This window comes from Ammodytes marinus (genome assembly GCF_949987685.1).
Source record: "Ammodytes marinus genome assembly, chromosome: 15".
Classification (NCBI taxonomy): Eukaryota; Metazoa; Chordata; class Actinopteri; order Uranoscopiformes; family Ammodytidae; genus Ammodytes; species Ammodytes marinus.
The window spans coordinates 5158375-5175471 of NC_137219.1; the positions used below are offsets into that span (position 1 = coordinate 5158375).

The 17097-nt window shown below is 40.9% G+C and overlaps 1 protein-coding gene across 2 annotated transcripts; it reads left to right on the top strand.

The window, feature by feature from the left end:
- Nucleotides 1-163: 163 nt before the first annotated feature.
- Nucleotides 164-11867, top strand: psen1 (presenilin 1). 2 transcript variants are annotated; one of them, XM_080041958.1, is made up of 11 exons: nucleotides 164-280; nucleotides 1213-1298; nucleotides 3668-4032; nucleotides 4759-4900; nucleotides 5745-5812; nucleotides 6024-6244; nucleotides 6760-6858; nucleotides 7057-7152; nucleotides 7456-7632; nucleotides 9087-9205; nucleotides 9832-11867. In XM_080041958.1, the coding sequence occupies exons 2-11, from the start codon at nucleotides 1263-1265 to the stop codon at nucleotides 9985-9987; spliced, it is 1479 nt and encodes a 492-aa protein (XP_079898084.1). In that variant the 5' UTR covers nucleotides 164-280; nucleotides 1213-1262; the 3' UTR covers nucleotides 9988-11867. The 2 variants fall into 2 exon arrangements, with proteins under 2 accessions (XP_079898084.1, XP_079898085.1); XM_080041959.1 differs by having other exon boundaries at nucleotides 217-284.
- Nucleotides 11868-17097: the final 5230 nt, after the last annotated feature.

The following is a 17097-nucleotide window of genomic DNA, read 5'->3' on the forward strand; positions in this document are numbered from 1 at the left end:
CAATTAAACACATAATAGTATTGGTTCATTTTAAACCAGCAATTTTTTCAGCGATATTAAAATAATAAAATCTATAAACATTTACAACAAGACTACAAACTAACATCCCGAGCAACGTTTCGAATCCTGAACGCTCCCCGAGAGCGCGAGAGCAGGAAGCAGTTTCCACCAAACCAACGGCCCCGGATGTTCAGTGAGAATACAGGAACAACAAAGAGGAGAAAGTGCCCCGGTTTAAACCTATTTGGGAGCACACCAGAACACTAAACGAGGAAATAAAGTAGGTACGATTTTAGTCTTTGAATCCCGCTGCTCGGAAGCTATGTTTAGTTTGAGCTGTACAGGTTGTGTAGCGTGAACCGCCCCTCGCGGCCGCTGCATGCCGTTATAACATCATTGGCTAACCAGCCATTCCTAGCTACTAGTAAAATACATATTTGACCAGAAAACACAGACGGATCATTCATTTGAGATACATTTGCATTTTATTTAATCACCATTTAACCGTAACAAGATGTCACGTGTATCCTTCAGCAGCTTGATACATCATTAATTCATTTTACCGGCGTTTTATCGGTAACGTGAACGCTACATTGCCACTGGAGGGGAGGCAATAGTCAAAAATCCTACTTTTGATCAGTGTTCCTTGTTTTATTGTCCATATGATGATTCCTAATGGTATATCTAAAAGCATCACAGGTTCAGATATTTCCCTGTGTATCTTAATATCACACTCACGTGTCCATTTATACATTGAAATATAATAGTTACGTTACTGTTATCATTCCTCCTGTCTGTCTATATTGACAGTGAAGGGATCCCTTCAGGATTCCTGCAGATAGCACTGAATTCCTTTATCTATGGATTTATTAATTTATATTCTAACGTCTAATCAATCTTACAAATGCTAAGGCATGGGGGGAGTAGAATTTGATCAAGCTTTGTTTTCAGGTGCTGCAATTTATAAACTCTAAATAAATATATCTATCTGACTGATACCAATGCTTGAAACAACAACACAGCTTAGTCTATGGAGAAGCTTCTAAATCAGATGCACTCAGTGTGTTATCTGTTTTTTTTTAAATATCTCTGTCCGATCAATTTCAGATTTTTAAGTCATTTTATTTACAACCTAGATTTAAATTCAAATTCAACCTTGTCATTGGTCTATTTTAATTGTACTAATTTTGTCTCCTTTTTCTCTTTCATCAGGGCAATCGAATTTGGTTTGCATGTGAGGATAAGTGTCGGTCGAGCCAACCATGGCGCAAAATGCAGAGGATATCGAGAGCAGTATGGTCAGTATAAAAGAATGCTTCACAGTTTCTCTGTTGGTGTTGATGTATTGGGCAATGATTACCTAATAGTTTGGGTTGTGGGAAACTCAGTATTTCCGTGTCAAGTCACTGATGAAAGAGTTATCTGTTTGTTAGGCCGAATATGATACCACACTCCCACCCACACATACACCACAACATAAACCACAATGCATTTGACAAATCCCTTCTTCTCTTGATCCACTGTCAAAGAGGGACAATACAATTTTATGGCAGCGAATTACAAATGCTGCAATTGAGACTGCAGATGAATCACACACACACGCGCACACACGCACGCGCACGCACACACACACACACACACACACACACACACACACACACACACTATGAAGGAGTTTGATGACTTTGGTTACTTGTGGCCTTTCATACAATTTATGATGATTATGGACTGTTGTGTTGTGGAAATATTTTAGACTTTGAATAACTAAATTAGACTGCCAGCAAGCTACTCTGCTGCTGTCTGCATTAGGCTCTCACTGTAAATAAAGGTGTGGCCCGCCCTTCTCTAAGCTTAGTCATGAAGTCAAAGTCCTGCTTTACTGTCACAGTCCACTTCACAGCTTTGAGTCTTGGCAAATGTTTTGTTTAGCCCACAACAGTGGTCCATGGACATAAGAATGTCCTTGCCCAGGTAGAACCACAAAACATGTCACTTCTTATTTGTTATGGCCATTCTGGTTAGTATGATGTTAGACACATCATTAAAGGTGGAGTCAGCTATTCTGGAGGTGAATGCTTGTCCTCAAGATCCACTAGCTGTCCGTACTGTGTGTGCACTGAAAAAAAATCTAGTGTTTATACACAGCCTAGGGTTAGGCACTGTACAGCCATGTTGCTAGCTACGGCGGGCCCTTTTGTTTACATTCCCTAGGGCCACCAGATTACTTTTTTCAGCGCACACACAGTACGGCCAGGTAGTATAATATGAGGAGTTTTTCACTGTTTTTGTGAACAAGCATTCTGAAGAATCGCTCACTCCTCCTTTAATCAGGGTCAGGTTCAGTCAGGCCAGAATGTCTAGAAGAAGTTTTTAACACACCATGTGTATGTACTGCTACTACAGAATAACAACCCAAGGTACAGTAACTGGTTAATATGCCGGTAATATAAATGGCCTACATGGGCCAACATTGACCTGATTTCAGAGCTGAGAAACAATGCGGTGTAGCACACAGTGAGGTCATTTTGTACGTCAGGCGTCAGCCTGCTTGAAAGATGTGTCAGCTTTCATTTTCCAGAAAAGTCTCTAGAGATTCCTCTTCATTTCTCAATAATTGGTGAGATTGCTTAATGTCTGGGCTGCTGCAGGTCTTGACTCGCCTGGCACACAAAGTTTTAGTCAACACAGTCTCCTTCCTGACGGGAAGTGAGTGGGAAAGAGAGTCGAGCGTTATTATCCTTGGAGCGAATGGTGTAGTGAGAGTGTAAATCTGCCAATTAAGCTTCAAAATGCAAACACTGATGATGAGTGCCTGATAATAGTGTGTGTCCAGTTTGTAGAGGTTTGCCAATAAAAGCACAACAATGCTTGACCTAGCTTCTCCTCTGACAGTGTGATTGTCTTGTTGACATATGTGTTGGCCCTCTAGAACTTGTACACAGAGAGGGCAGATGACAGATGGGTTTGTACTATTTATGCTGCACATTCTTTGGTACGATTAAATAATTAAAAAAAAATGGCATGCATTACTCACATGACCTCTAAACATAGAATTTATACTCGATATTGAAACACTGTGAACCACGACTTCCCTGTTTTGAGTCTAGGGTAAGTTTCACCAAAGGGAGATCTGGTCGAAAAATTGTGACATCATGTTTCACAAAAGACAGTTGCTTGTTTAAATATGTAAGTCCTGCTCATTGCATACTCAAGCACGAGTCAGGTATAGCTTTTGTTTATAGTTTCCAGACTCGTCTAAACAAAAGCAACAAGAAAGGATCTTGTGTTGCAAATCACTGTGCAAATTAAGTGAGGTTGGCTCCTGGCTTGGGACATTTTTTTTGCGCCATATCATTCCCTCTGCTCTCACTCCCAATCATTTTCTGTCATGTTGAAGGAAAGGCATTAACTGCCCCAATAATGCTTATTTAAACATGTTCCTTAAGCACACATGCAGCAGCCAAAAATGTATTAGAATTTCTGAACCAACCAAACTGACCCCTTACGTGATAACTTTTTGACAATCATTTATTACATCCTTGGCAGAAAGTTAGACGTTATCTTCCTATCACATTATTGGCTGCTACAACACATTGTACACATTCCTGTACATTGAGTGCACTAAGATAATAACGTGATTTTTCTCCCATACCCCAAAAAATAACAGGACACCAATGTGAACCCTCCTGAACCGGCCCAGCCGCCCCAGGAGAATGCAGGGACCACAGCGCGGTCCCGAGCCCCGGGAGGAGCTGCTGTAGACGGGGGAGGAGGTGGAGATGGTGGGGGCGGCCCTGGAGGAGTCAGACGTAACAATGGCAGTGCACCGGAGCAGAACGGACAGCCCCCCACCCCTAGACCCCCACAGCGGGTCGTCGTGGAGACAGACGAGGACGAGGATGAAGAGCTGACCTTGAAGTACGGGGCCAAGCACGTCATCATGCTGTTTGTTCCTGTGACACTCTGCATGGTGGTCGTCGTGGCAACCATCAAGTCTGTCAGTTTCTACACCCAGAATGATGGACAGCGATTGTGAGTGTTGTTAACTTTTGTTGTTGTTGTTTTTTATACAAATAAACATAACATAACACACATATACATTCAACCAAGCAAACATACATTTACAAAATCTTAAAAATGGCATAAGAAATCATATCAAATCATGTTGTAACCTGTTATCGGATAGATTGTTGTAGAAAAGACTAGAGATGGGACTTTTTGCCAGATCTAGTTGTTTGGATGAAATTGCAATATCACTGCAATGCCACTAGGTGGAGTCGATGCACTACGTATCATTCCTACATAGTTTGAATACCAAGACAAAACTGTAATGGCAAGTGTGTTAAGGCAGCCTCTGGATCTGGCTCAGGGGCACATATACATAACGTTTCATATTCTTAGCTCTCATTCAGAACAATTTAAAGCTCCGTAGAAAACAGTAAGCTTAATAACACTGAATGCAAACACACACACACCACACTCACACACACACACACACACACACTCACACACACACACACACACACACACACACACACACACACACACACACACACACACACACTGCCACTGCACACATACCGAATACATTATAATATATCTTTATTGTCCACCTGGGTTGAATTTTTTTCTTTAGCTCACCAACCGAACCAGTCACAAAACAATACATTAAAACCCTTAAACATTTTTAACTATTTTTCTTTTATCTATATCTATTTCTTATTCATTTATCACCTATATTCTTTTCTCACCTCCCAGGATCTACACCCCGTTCCCTGAAGACACGGAAACGGTGGGAGAGAGAGCTCTCAACTCCATCCTCAACGCCACCATCATGATCACTGTCATCATCGTCATGACACTGGTGCTGGTGCTGCTGTACAAGTACCGCTGCTACAAGGTACACGCTAAAAACATGTCACATCGTATGTGCTGCTGTTGTCACATTAACTAAGGCCTGAGATTAATAATATAATAGTGTTTGGTGTTTGAACTAAGTTTATTTATTTTTTTTCGCAACTTGACAAAATGCAAAATATAATAATGATGTATAAAACTAGGTTTAAATTACCTTTTGGTAGCAGACATATTATTTGTCATTAGTAGGAAATATACAGGTTTTCTTATGAAAAGAAGCATGGCTCCCTTATATACAATTAGTAGCCTTCATGCGATATATTGCTCTCTGGTAAATAGAGTCTGAGTCCTTTCCTCTCAGTCATTAGACCCTGTTAAATATGTTTTATAAAGGAGTCTGTGTAATAATACACTGTTTTTATAGAAGATGTTTCAACTTGCCATTCACAGGTGTATCTGCTATTAAAAATGACTTTGTTCCATTTAGGTGTGCCAGTTCCAATCCCCTGTTCTTTCTGCTCACTGGGACACTTAATTGAAACAAAAAAAAAATCACTACTATTTTGAGTTCCTCCTGTGTGTGTCCTGCTGGCTCTGTCCTGAGAAACCTCTGTAATAATTAGAGTGTAGGTTAATGAGGCGAAATAGGTGAGAAGACTGTATGATGTCAGTTTGGCTTAATGCTTTAAACCCCAACCGTCAAAAACAGTTCAATTGGGCTTAGTACATCAGAACAATCTTAACTTAGTCCAAACTCTCTATTGCTCCTTGTATCGCCTTATGTTGTATCCCCACCAAACAGGGCTGTTCATGTAGGTTAAAACAAACACTAGTAGTTAGTATTTTTAAGCACTGTTTTGACCCTTTGAATCTGTTTGCCTCTGCAGGTGATCCAAGGCTGGCTCTTCATCTCCTCTCTTCTCCTGCTATTCTTCTTCTCCTACATCTACCTCAAGTAAGTCACATGTTATCTACTTATACAGGTGTATCTAAAAAAATAGAATATCATGGAAAAGCCTGTTCAGTGAAATATGTCAGGCCTTTCTTTTGTTTGAACTTTTCATTTAAGTTATTTTTTTAAATGGACTAGTACATAAAAAAAAATTCAAGCTGTATGGATGGAGTCTTTCCAGGTATAACCGTCACATCTCTGCTCTTTTCAACAGGGAGGTTTTAAAGACCTACAATGTGGCCATGGACTTCATAACCCTGGCACTAGTAGTGTGGAACTTTGGCGTGGTGGGCATGATGTGTATTCACTGGAAAGGACCTCTGCGGCTCCAGCAGGCCTACCTCATCATGATCAGCGCGCTCATGGCCCTGGTTTTCATCAAGTACCTGCCCGAGTGGACCGCCTGGCTCATATTAGCCGTCATATCTGTCTACGGTAAATCCTACTCTCTCTTTAACTCTGTGTAGCTTTAAGAACAAGTCATTACTCTGTGTCTGTATTTTGACATGAACTTTACAGAAATGCTTTATGGGAAGACAGGTTAAAAGACAAAGTTGAAAGCCGGAATGCTGCCATGCAACTCTCTTTTTTTCTGGATTTTTTTTTTCTTTCAGTGGTAAAGTTCCTTTTTCAGGAAGTAAATTTGAACTGGCAGCTGGTGTTTAGGGAAAATAGAGAAGTGTAGAGTGACATTGGGAATCCAGCACACTTCTTTTAATTGTACCTTTAAGTAAACCCTTTAGAGCACAGACAGAGTGTGTTCTGTTAACAGGCTCAGTAGTATAATTCCTGGAGTGATCGGCTGTCTACTCTATCGGAGCCAGAAACTGTGTTGCGTCCCTTGCCTATTGTTATCACAGATGTCATGTCAGGGAGCTGCGTTTTAGCCTCTCAAAGAACTCTCCTTTTAGTAGCTAATGTCCTTTTGTCTTTCTTCTTTCCTCTCTCAGATCTGCTGGCGGTGCTTTGTCCCAAAGGGCCTCTGAGGATCCTGGTGGAGACGGCTCAGGAGAGGAACGAACCAATCTTTCCAGCTCTAATTTACTCCTGTAAGACACACACTGAGTAAACACACACATTTACTAACATTAAATTGTAATGAAATGAAGCTGGGGCATAAAAACTCTCAACAAAAGCTTACAATTCAACTCATTTTAGAATGAAAAGGACATTTAAAGACATTTAAGATATTTCTGCATGAAACAGAAATGTTGACTTCAATATTTTGCGTCTGACTTCTTCCCCAGCTACAATGGTGTGGCTGGTCAACATGGCCGACACCGAATGGCCCCCAAAGAGGAACTCGACAGAAGCGGCTCCGCCTCAACCAGAAGCTCCAGAAGGTGAGAGAGAGGTCACAGTGTTTGGTTAAAGTAATGGAGTGAAGGGCTTTCATCTGGTGGTTACCCTTTCAAACAATGCAATGTTGTTTTTTCAAATACGTTTTATTGCTTCTTTTTTTTGAGGCAAGTACAAAGATCACAAAGACAAAAAAATAGAACAGAGTCTGTATTACCCCCCCCCTCCCCACTTCCACCCCCAATCTAGGTCACTGTAGAAAACTAAAGCAGAAAAAAATAACCCTTAAAAACAAAAGATAAATGGCAGTGCACTAGTTGAGTCTGACTGATGTGTCTCGTCTCCAGCCGTGGCGTCCCCGGCCCCCTCCACTCTGTCCCAGGATGACGGAGGCTTCTCCCTGACGTGGGTCAACCAGCAGGAGAACCAGCTGGGAGAGCTGCAGACCACCGAGCAGACCAGACAGGAGATCCAGCAGATGCCCTCCGCACGGCCGCCTGTGGACGACGACGATGATGAAGAGAGTGAGTGCAATACTGTTTTACCACTACAGTCAATAAAGCTTTGTGAATTGAATGGAGCGCTGACAGAGGAATATTTAAACCTCCTTTTAGGAACGTTTTAATGTTTATAAAACAGTTTATTTTAACCTCTGACCTGTAACAGCAAATGAGACCATCGGCAAAAAACAATGCTATTTTTAGTAGTTTATCAATGCCTTTGCACAAGCACGATTTTTTCCCTTGTACTTACAAAAACAATTTAAAATATTTTCAATCTGACATGGTCGCATATAAATACAGTACCCGATTGCGGTGCATCCTGTGGACTTTTTCACTCGCTTCCAAAACAAATGCACACAAGCAACCTGCATCACATAGTAAAATACACAGTGACACACGGTGTCGTAAATACTCTACCATTTAAAAAAAAAAAATATTATAAATTTTTGGCATTTTCAAGCTTTATTCGATAGTACAGAGTTGAAATGGGGAGACAGAGAGAGAGGGGGGATGACCTGCAGTAAAGGTCCACGGGTTTGGATTTGAACCCACGACCACTGCAACGAAGGCTGGAGCCAATATGGTACGCGCTCTATCTACTACACCACTGGAGCGCCCGACCCAACCACTTTTGTCCAAAGCTGCCGCTAGAATCAACAGAAACTGAATGTTTCTCCTAGCTACTACACCCCGGCCCTTCCAACCTTCCAAGCTGGCCAAAAACTACTTTCAAAAGGTTTGCAAGGAATAATGGTTGCATTTGTCCTTCTCTTAAAATTTAGAGGAAAAGTCATGTTGGAATTTTTAAACAAATGGAAACTTCTCAGAATTCAGATCGCATAAGAAACAAGGTTTGACTTCTAAAATGAGCAGGGTGTTTCAATTCGGAATGTGAGCTAATGCGTTTCTTTCCCATGCAGTTGTTCATAGTGTTTATCACTTTATACGCTGGAACTAAATAGGGGGGACACTTTATTATAAAAATTACGTTGATGATTCTAGATTCACCTCCCTGCCTCATGACGCTGCGCTCTGTAATTCAAACTTGTGAATTCCCAGATTGTGTTCACTGCCTTTCTCTCAGTGTGTAATCAGCATCTCTCCGTTCCTTCTTCACCAAACACATAAACTGTTTCGGGGGCGTTTTTATGTGTTGCCTTTTCTGTCAAATGATTGCGTGTATGTGACTAGCGACAACATGTTTGGGCTGCAGACTTATTTTAGTCGGCAGCGGATTAGGAAGCGATTATTCATGGCAATTGCTAGGTTTCATGTGTGTACTATATGGGGGACCCTGCGTTCATTCTAACATAAAGCTTGAGTAAATATGGGGTCGGAGCTCTTGTCGGCGCGGTAATTGCAGCTATGAAGGATTTTTTTTGACGTGGGTTGGAGGGCGTGGGGCAAAAGTGAATCTGGTGTGTTTAAATTGACTCCACCCTTAATGCGGTGTCCTGTCCTGCTGTGTTTTTCAGGGGGCGTCAAGCTGGGCCTCGGAGATTTTATCTTCTACAGCATGCTGGTGGGAAAGGCCTCTGCCACAGCCAGCGGCGACTGGAACACCACGCTGGCCTGCTTCGTAGCCATCCTCATTGTGAGTGACCACAGCTGCTTATTTTGGTGTCAAGCTCAAGTTACCGCAACCCTCATCTCCGTGTCTCAGCATAAACCCACTTTATTTCAACCACTTGATTGTATAAGAGGCTATTTGTTTTTCTTCCCCATTCAGAGCTGATTTTTGTTTGGTACACAATGTCTCAATGCGCTATTTCCTCTGTTTGTTATTATTCCGTGTGTCTGTCAGCAATGCTGCAAAGTTTCAGATGGGCTTCATCAGACCTGCTCCACTGAAATGCTCATGCTATAAGTTCCACAAGCCCTGTCTGAACTTGGAAAGAAAGCTTTTAGCTTCAGTGCCCCTGACTCCTGGAACAAATAAATGCACCAAATTAAAGATCAATACATTAATACCCTTTACACATGTTATCCTAAATCTGCCAAACACTACCTGCAACTATGTACTTTGACCCATCATATTAATAACATTGCCGTCTCCTTTTTGCTATCTTAATAGCTTTTTAGTGATCTGAATATTTATAGTACTCTTTGTTGTTGTTTTTACTTGTTTGACTGAACGTCATTGGAAATGAGTGTCGCAACCCACAATGATAACTGAATAAAGGTTGAATGAATGAACTTCTCTCTCCCCCCCCACCACAGGGCCTGTGTCTGACCCTGCTGCTCCTCGCCATCTTTAAGAAAGCCCTCCCCGCTCTGCCCATCTCCATCTTCTTCGGCCTGGTCTTCTACTTCGCCACAGACAACTTGGTCCAGCCCTTCATGGACAAGCTGGCGCTACACCAGTTCTACATTTAGCAGGACGTCTGCCCTGATAACCCTCTTAACCCACATAGCCCTCTGGCCAACAACACCAGAGCGGTCCCGGGGAACAAAGGGTGATGCGGGGGCCAACTCCCGCCCCCACATCCCCTCCTAAAGAACTCATGATGACGGGGACACAAGTTGTTTTTGTTCTGCTATTTTTTTTCCCTTGTCGCCATTGGAAGGGTGTTCCCCCCGACAACAGCTGTTCTTAAATGCTTTTTTTCCTCTTTTTAAAAGCAGGAAGTGACATTTCTTGCTCAACTTGGGACCTCATCTTCAACTGGTCGCTCAACGGTCTTAGGCTCAGTCAATCAAAGGAAGATTTGACCTTTAATTTATGCAGGGAACCTTAGGCCCTGCTTCACATCCACACACACATTCTTACCTGGGAACTGCCCTGTATTTCCACACACACACAGTCTTCTACAACAGGTGCCTTGCTCATGGATACCTGGGCGTTAGCTGCTGAGCGGAGGGAGACTGTTTCAATAATCATATTTCCATTCAAAGAGTTTGGTCAAACTTCTTCATTTTTGAGCTACCACCAGCCCCACCCCAAACTAAACGCAAGATTAAGAAGCCTTCATGAAACTAACAGACACTCACACCATGTGATGATATTGATAATAGATTGGTAAATGTGTAGTTTGATTGTGTTTGAGTTGTCAGTCACCAGTCGTGCTTTCGTCACCACTGTTAAGAACGGTTAAGACGTGCTTTTAAAAAAAAATTCCCCCCTTCACTTTTAGATACATGAAAATCTAAAGCTTGTGCATATCACATGGGGACCGTGGAAGAGTTAATTGTCTCTTGAAGTAAAGTTTAGTATAAGTGGGACACTGACCATCAGAGAATTCACCATACGTTCTGCCCTTTTGTCTTTAAAATCCCATTTGAATTCCATTCCTGGAAAGTGAGGAAATTACACACACACACACACACACACACACACACACTGACACACTCACCTCGGAGAGTTGCCTGCTGCCACTTCAGTCACGTGCTGATAGCCACTGAGCAGTTCTGCTGGAGCAGTTGGAGGTTCAGTGCCTTGCTCAAGGGCATTTCAGTATAGTATTAGTTGTTTGTTGTCAATGTGGATCAGAAATGTGCTTTTTCATGAGTGAGATTTAATTTAGTTTTTTCAAACTGTGTTCCAGGGGTTGTAACCCAAACCTAAAGCCCCCATGCAGTCGCCTGGTGCTGTTTGGAACTATGCTACATCGAACACAAATAATTTCCACTACACACAGATGATGTTGTGTTTTTTTTCAAGATATGCATTAGAGAAACTTTGTACTTTTTTTGAGAAAATGCTAAATGTTGACGAGGTTCCTACACAAATCTTCTGAAAGAAATTCTGTTGCGCGTTTCAAGGAGAAACCACTTGGTCCTGATAAATGAGGGATTTGTAGATTTAGTCCAATTTGATACTTGAATTTGTGGACATTTTTGGAAAGCACATCGAAACGTTATTTGCTTATCTAACCTGCTATTTTAATCAAGTTAAAAACAAACAAAAAAAACTGTTTAAAAATGACGGTTTAAAAACAATTATGATGATCTTGTATGAAATATTGAAATGTGTATGAACCTTAACCATGCCATGTATCTCATATCTGAGATAAAGCAGATTGATAGACGAGCTGCACTGATTGCTCTTTTTGTTGTTGCACTCGCGTTTCATGCTTACAGAGGAGAGACCAAGAGGGAACAATCTAGTAATATTTCTTTTGATACATTCATTCCCTTTTTGTTTTTTAGGGGAAATGTTGGGTGACTTTCTTTTTTTCCCCCTGGCTTTTCACATGCATATGTGCGTTATGCAAGGTTATTGAATTCAGATTTTGTTTTTTTAATAAATAATGAAACCTAAAGATACTCTTGTTTTGTTTATTGAGTCTGATTCGCAGATTCTCAGGTCTTATTTAGTAGTTTCCCTCGGTGTGTGTGTGTGTGTGTGTGTGTGTGTGTGTGTGTGGCCAGAGTGGACCACAACATTTAAGATAAAGCGCAAAATCTGGTATATCATAGTTTGGTTTCATTGTTTGGCCGCATCTTGGCATCTGTGCTATTTTCAGGGCAAAACTGTCAATCAAAATATAGACGTGTCTGGTATTGGGAGAGCACAGTAAACACTCTGTTGACTCCGACAGTTTACTGCTTTGGGTGAGCAACATCTCAAAACAATGAACAATTCAAGAAGTAAAAAATACAAACTCAAAAATACATCAATATTAGACTTTATCTTGTGTCCTGTACAGCGACTTATTTTCTTCTCATTGTATGCAAATTGCATTACTATTAAGAAATTAATCTCACTGCAAAACGTTCAATTTCCATTGTATTTATTAGTATACAAACCAGCATGACAAAAAGCTACAAAACATTATTACATCAGGTAATTGAAAATGTAAAGGGACATTGAATCCATTATACACATCAACATCCATTTACCTCATGAGCACTTCTGAGCCTGAAAAAACAGTTTAGGAAAAAACTTTAAAAGCTCTTCAGATGTTTTGTATCAATCCATCTACAAAGTAACTGGTAGCTGTCAATTAAATGCAGTGTAGTGAAAAGTCCACCACATTAACTCCCATACTCAAAGTACCATAAATTGTACTTGAGTGAATGCATTTGGTTACGTTCCACCTCTGCAGAGTTGATATCACAAAACAACAGATACAGTTGCATGATGGGAGATTTTACTTGTAAAATCCAAACAAAGGTCATAGGTCAGTGTAAACGTCTCCTGCTGAATCTGCCCTTCGATGTAACACGTCACAAAATATGTTTGCTTCTCTCCTGCATCATGTTTATTGATTTCTTATGAGCGAACCCCCCGGGGATTGACGCAAAAGCATCTTTTCTGCAGACGGTGGGAATATTGTGGAAATTATTTGGCGTGCTGCGCTGGCACACCAACATTCCACGCTCACTGCCCCCATCAGCCAGTTGGCATTTGGCACGATGCCTTGAATGCTGGACGTATTAGCTGTCACCATGGAGACTGTTTGGCCTCTCTGGCACAGTCTGGCACTTTACCCAAAACGTTTAGCCAAATACTTTGTCTTACCTAACAAGCCCTTGGCTAGGCCTCATCCATTCTGACGTCCAGGGCTGGCCCAAGGCATAAGCGAATTTAGTAGTTGCTTAGGGCCCCCCGACCGCCAGGGGGCCGCCATCAAAAGAAAAAAGGGGAACTTTTTACCACTGAAAAAAAAAACTCAATTTGGGCAGGTTTTTACTCTAACCGCCAAGGGCCATCGAGGTAAACAGACAGCCGGAAAATTGAAAATTCAACAAATATAGGCCTAAGGTTTTTTTTGTTTGCTTTTTCAAGCACGCCAAATGGTTTGCTAGTTTAGGTCTGGGCAGTATTAAACCACACACTTGAAGGTTAGGGCCAGGGGAGAGAAAAAAATTAGAGTAGCTATTATGTCATTATACATTTCAAGAAAAAAGTCGAAATGTAGAGAATAAAACTTGACATTTCAATCAGAGCAGGTGAATCAAGGAGAGGAGGACAGTGGTAACAAGATAATTAGTTTGCAGTCTGACCTGTACAAGGTTCAGGGAGCAGAATTGGATTTCTATCCCAGAAATCACCAGAAACGTGCCAATCATCCTGGACGGTTTGGATAACATTGATCCATTATTTACGACATCAAAAAATTGAAATTCAACTTTATTCTCAACATTTCATATATTTTTTTAACATTTTGACTTTTTTCTCAAAGTGCATAATGAAATAATGAAAACTTCCTCCTCTCACCCCCCAAACTCTGACCGTAATAAACTTTCGTCCCATTTTCCCAGAGAAGATTGAGTTAATTATGTAAAATTCCCACCCAAAACAACTTGAATCTTCTGTTTCTCTTTTGTTTTTCACTCTGCATGAGATAAATTAGACATCACATTTCCTTGTATGTCTTTAAGCTTGTTCCATGACAAGTGTATGAGGCCGTAAAGTGAACTCAGATAACCTCAGCAATCACTTCTATCCTCTATGGAGGAGGCTTAAGTAGGCTAATGGCTGTGTGTCCCACCAATTCACAGTACAGGTTGCCCAGGATAGCTCCTGCTAAGGGGATTAAAAGAGCAGGGGAGGGATATCTGCTGCTCCGTGTGGGACATGTAAGCAATGGAGGATTAGACTTCAAATAAGCGCTGTAGGCGAGGGGACAAGCACAGTCGCTCACAGGCAACACAGGCAGGAAGAAGACACAGCTCAGATCCTGTGAAGGTGAACCAGAAAATGACAGATATGTCTAAGGATAAGCTCGAGAGCCTTGTGAAGCACATGGAGGAGACGCTCTCGGAGATGGAGAAGCTGAAGATCCACTGTGGGAAACAGAGCGAGGAGCTGAGCCAGCTGGTCGTGGAGCTCCGCAGAGAGAACCAAGAACTGGTGGAGAAATACAACGAGCTGGCTGTGGAAATGAAGGAGGCCAAGGAGATTATAGACCAACTTCAGGACACCAAACACGCCTTCAATGCCAAGGAGAGGCAGGCGCAGAAGCTCAACCGGATGACATGAGTTGGACTGGACTGATGGTGGGAAGACGGACGGAAAAGAACAGCTTGTTTCAGAATATTTTTAAAATACTGGGTGGGCATGAAGAAGGCTAAACTTGGCGCTGCAGTTTTTTCTTTAACGTATAGAACATGTGTTGTTTTTTCTGTCTGCCTATGTGTGCATTTTAGGGTCGCGAGGGGGTGGATGTACAGTAAAGCTTGGTAGTAATTTAAATGTTAACCCCTACATCCTGTGGCTTAGGGCTCCCTTTTAAAGCCATTGCTAGACGTAATGACCACGATTCCAAAACTGGAGGTCTCCAAGAAGAAATGTGGATGTGGAAAATTTGGACTTTGGTTGAAAACTTTTTTTTTCTTATTTTTTTTCCTTTTTTTTCATGAGATTGTGAACAAGGCATTGTGCTCATTAGGTTGCTATAATTAAAACACCAACACGCACAGAAGCTTGACTGCATAGCCTGCTCCTGCAAAGATCCCACAGGATGTTATTTTTAGTTGAGTCCAGGTAGCAGAAGAAGTGGGTGGTCACCTATGTTTGGATCTCCGTAGAGTGCTGAGAATACCTTCCTGCCCTCAACCCTGTGCAGATGAGACACTTCAAGCTGTATCCATCCATCCACGCTAGTTCACCGGATGTAGAAAAAAGCAACGGAAAGAAGCAAATGTGGCTGAATGCGTAATATGCATGTACACAAATAAAATATTCTTACCATGTCCTGTTGGGCTATTTCCTTTTCTGAAACGGTCAGTTACTCATGTGGATTTATGCTAATGTAGAATAGGATTAATTAATGGTCCCTTTTGGGGTCCAAAAGGCTCAATATGTGCACGTTTTTTTTCTAAATGCTTATGTAGGCTACAATCGTGAGAAATCGGAAGACGTTGTTTGTATAGGCAAGATAAAAAAATAAGTAAAATATTAGCTTTACTCTTAGATTTGAAGATTTATTATTTATTTGAAGGTCACCTATTATGCTCATTTTCAGGTTCAAAATAGTTAAAGGTACAATCATGTGCTTTATTTTTCTAAGTGTACCTTACAGAAAATATATTATGATAAATATCGCACATGTGCTTCAAACCAGGAGAAACTGGATGGACATGTTTACTTTGGGAGCTTAGAATAAACAATGTCTATATCAGAATTACATTGAACTGTAGGAGATGATTCAGTTTCTGTGTGATGGTCCATTGAACTTAAATGCTGTTTCGACTTCAGTAGACGCTTAGGTTGCATGTTTCTGGTCTGAGCATCTCCCTCCCGTTTAGAGGAAGGTTTTGGTTACCTGTCAAGTGCTTTGATTTTAAACATTTACGCTATAGCCTGTGAGTCACTCAGTCTGGTCTAAACATGGAAACGGATCCCTCAGTGTGACCATATAAACAAACGTGGCTTTAAGGGGGTTTCGGTGGCGTTTAAAAGAAAACAAATTCTATGATTTAGTCACATGTGAGGGGAAAAAATATCTCTTTAGCTGCTTTACTCACCCTTTCTGGATGAATTATGGGCCAAACAATAATAAAACATACAATGTCAACTGTAGAAATTTAACTCTAGGCAAATATACATCAAATTTTTTACATAATTCTGTAGTATTTTGTGTTTGACTGTTGAGGTTTTAAAAAAAACTCTGGCCCATATAAGGAGAGAAGAGGAAATAGGTAGGGATAATAACATACATACTGTAGATGTTTAAACATAGCTATGGTGGTGACTGTGGCAGTTTCCTCTTTAGAACCCAAAATAATCACTTTCACATGTTGTTTTCATGCAATTTTAGACATGTTCGGGCTGACATAGCAATTCAATTGTCAGAATTCTTCCAAGTTTGTGTTATTGTTTGTTTGACATAAGGTTTTTGAATGGTTGACAGCACAAAATTAAAGATAAACTTTAGCGACAGTTTCAATTTGTTGTGTCTATTTTCAAACCCTGTAATGTTCTGTTTGGGATTCTGGAGGCTGCGAGTTCTCTTCAGCACCTCATTAAAATGTCAACATTGTTTTATTGCTTTTTACTCTGACTTTAAAAAAAAATGCTAAGTTGTAGTGATGTTTGAATGTGATGTTTTTATGCATACAAAATAAGTGAGTTTGGTTTTCTGATATATATTCAGGTCAAATATATTTAACAGAGTTAGACCCCAAACCTACGTAACATCACTATGCAGGATAGCATATTCCCTCTTTAAATTACTCTTGACAATTAGAATATATGCATGTATTTGTTCATGCATAGCTCACGTAATAAAACATGAAATATATTTTAAAGTGACTACGAGGAACTTTCAGTTTTTGTTAATTCTTGCAGCCCCTGTGTGTGGATTAAAGGGCGCTGTGCAAGCGGATTAAGAGAGACAATAGGATGCATCACGAGAAGGTAATGTATTAATGTGATTATTAGATGTAATCTAATCCTCCTCATCTCTGATTGATGCAGGAAGCTACATTATAGCGGCTACTGTAGCATAACACACCTGAATCTGGCCCATTTGCATTGTGGGTAATGTAGGCACCAGGTTTTTTGAGAATGGAGAAGAAAGCATGGGATATTTTTGG

Bases quoted from the DNA above. Each gene is read 5' to 3' on its own strand.
- psen1 (XM_080041958.1), top strand. From the start codon at position 1,263: ATGGCGCAAAATGCAGAGGATATCGAGAGCAGTATG. The intron at 4,901-5,744 runs GTACACGCTAAA...TTGCCTCTGCAG, and splicing joins ACAAGTACCGCTGCTACAAG to GTGATCCAAGGCTGGCTCTT. The intron at 6,245-6,759 runs GTAAATCCTACT...TTCCTCTCTCAG, and splicing joins AGCCGTCATATCTGTCTACG to ATCTGCTGGCGGTGCTTTGT.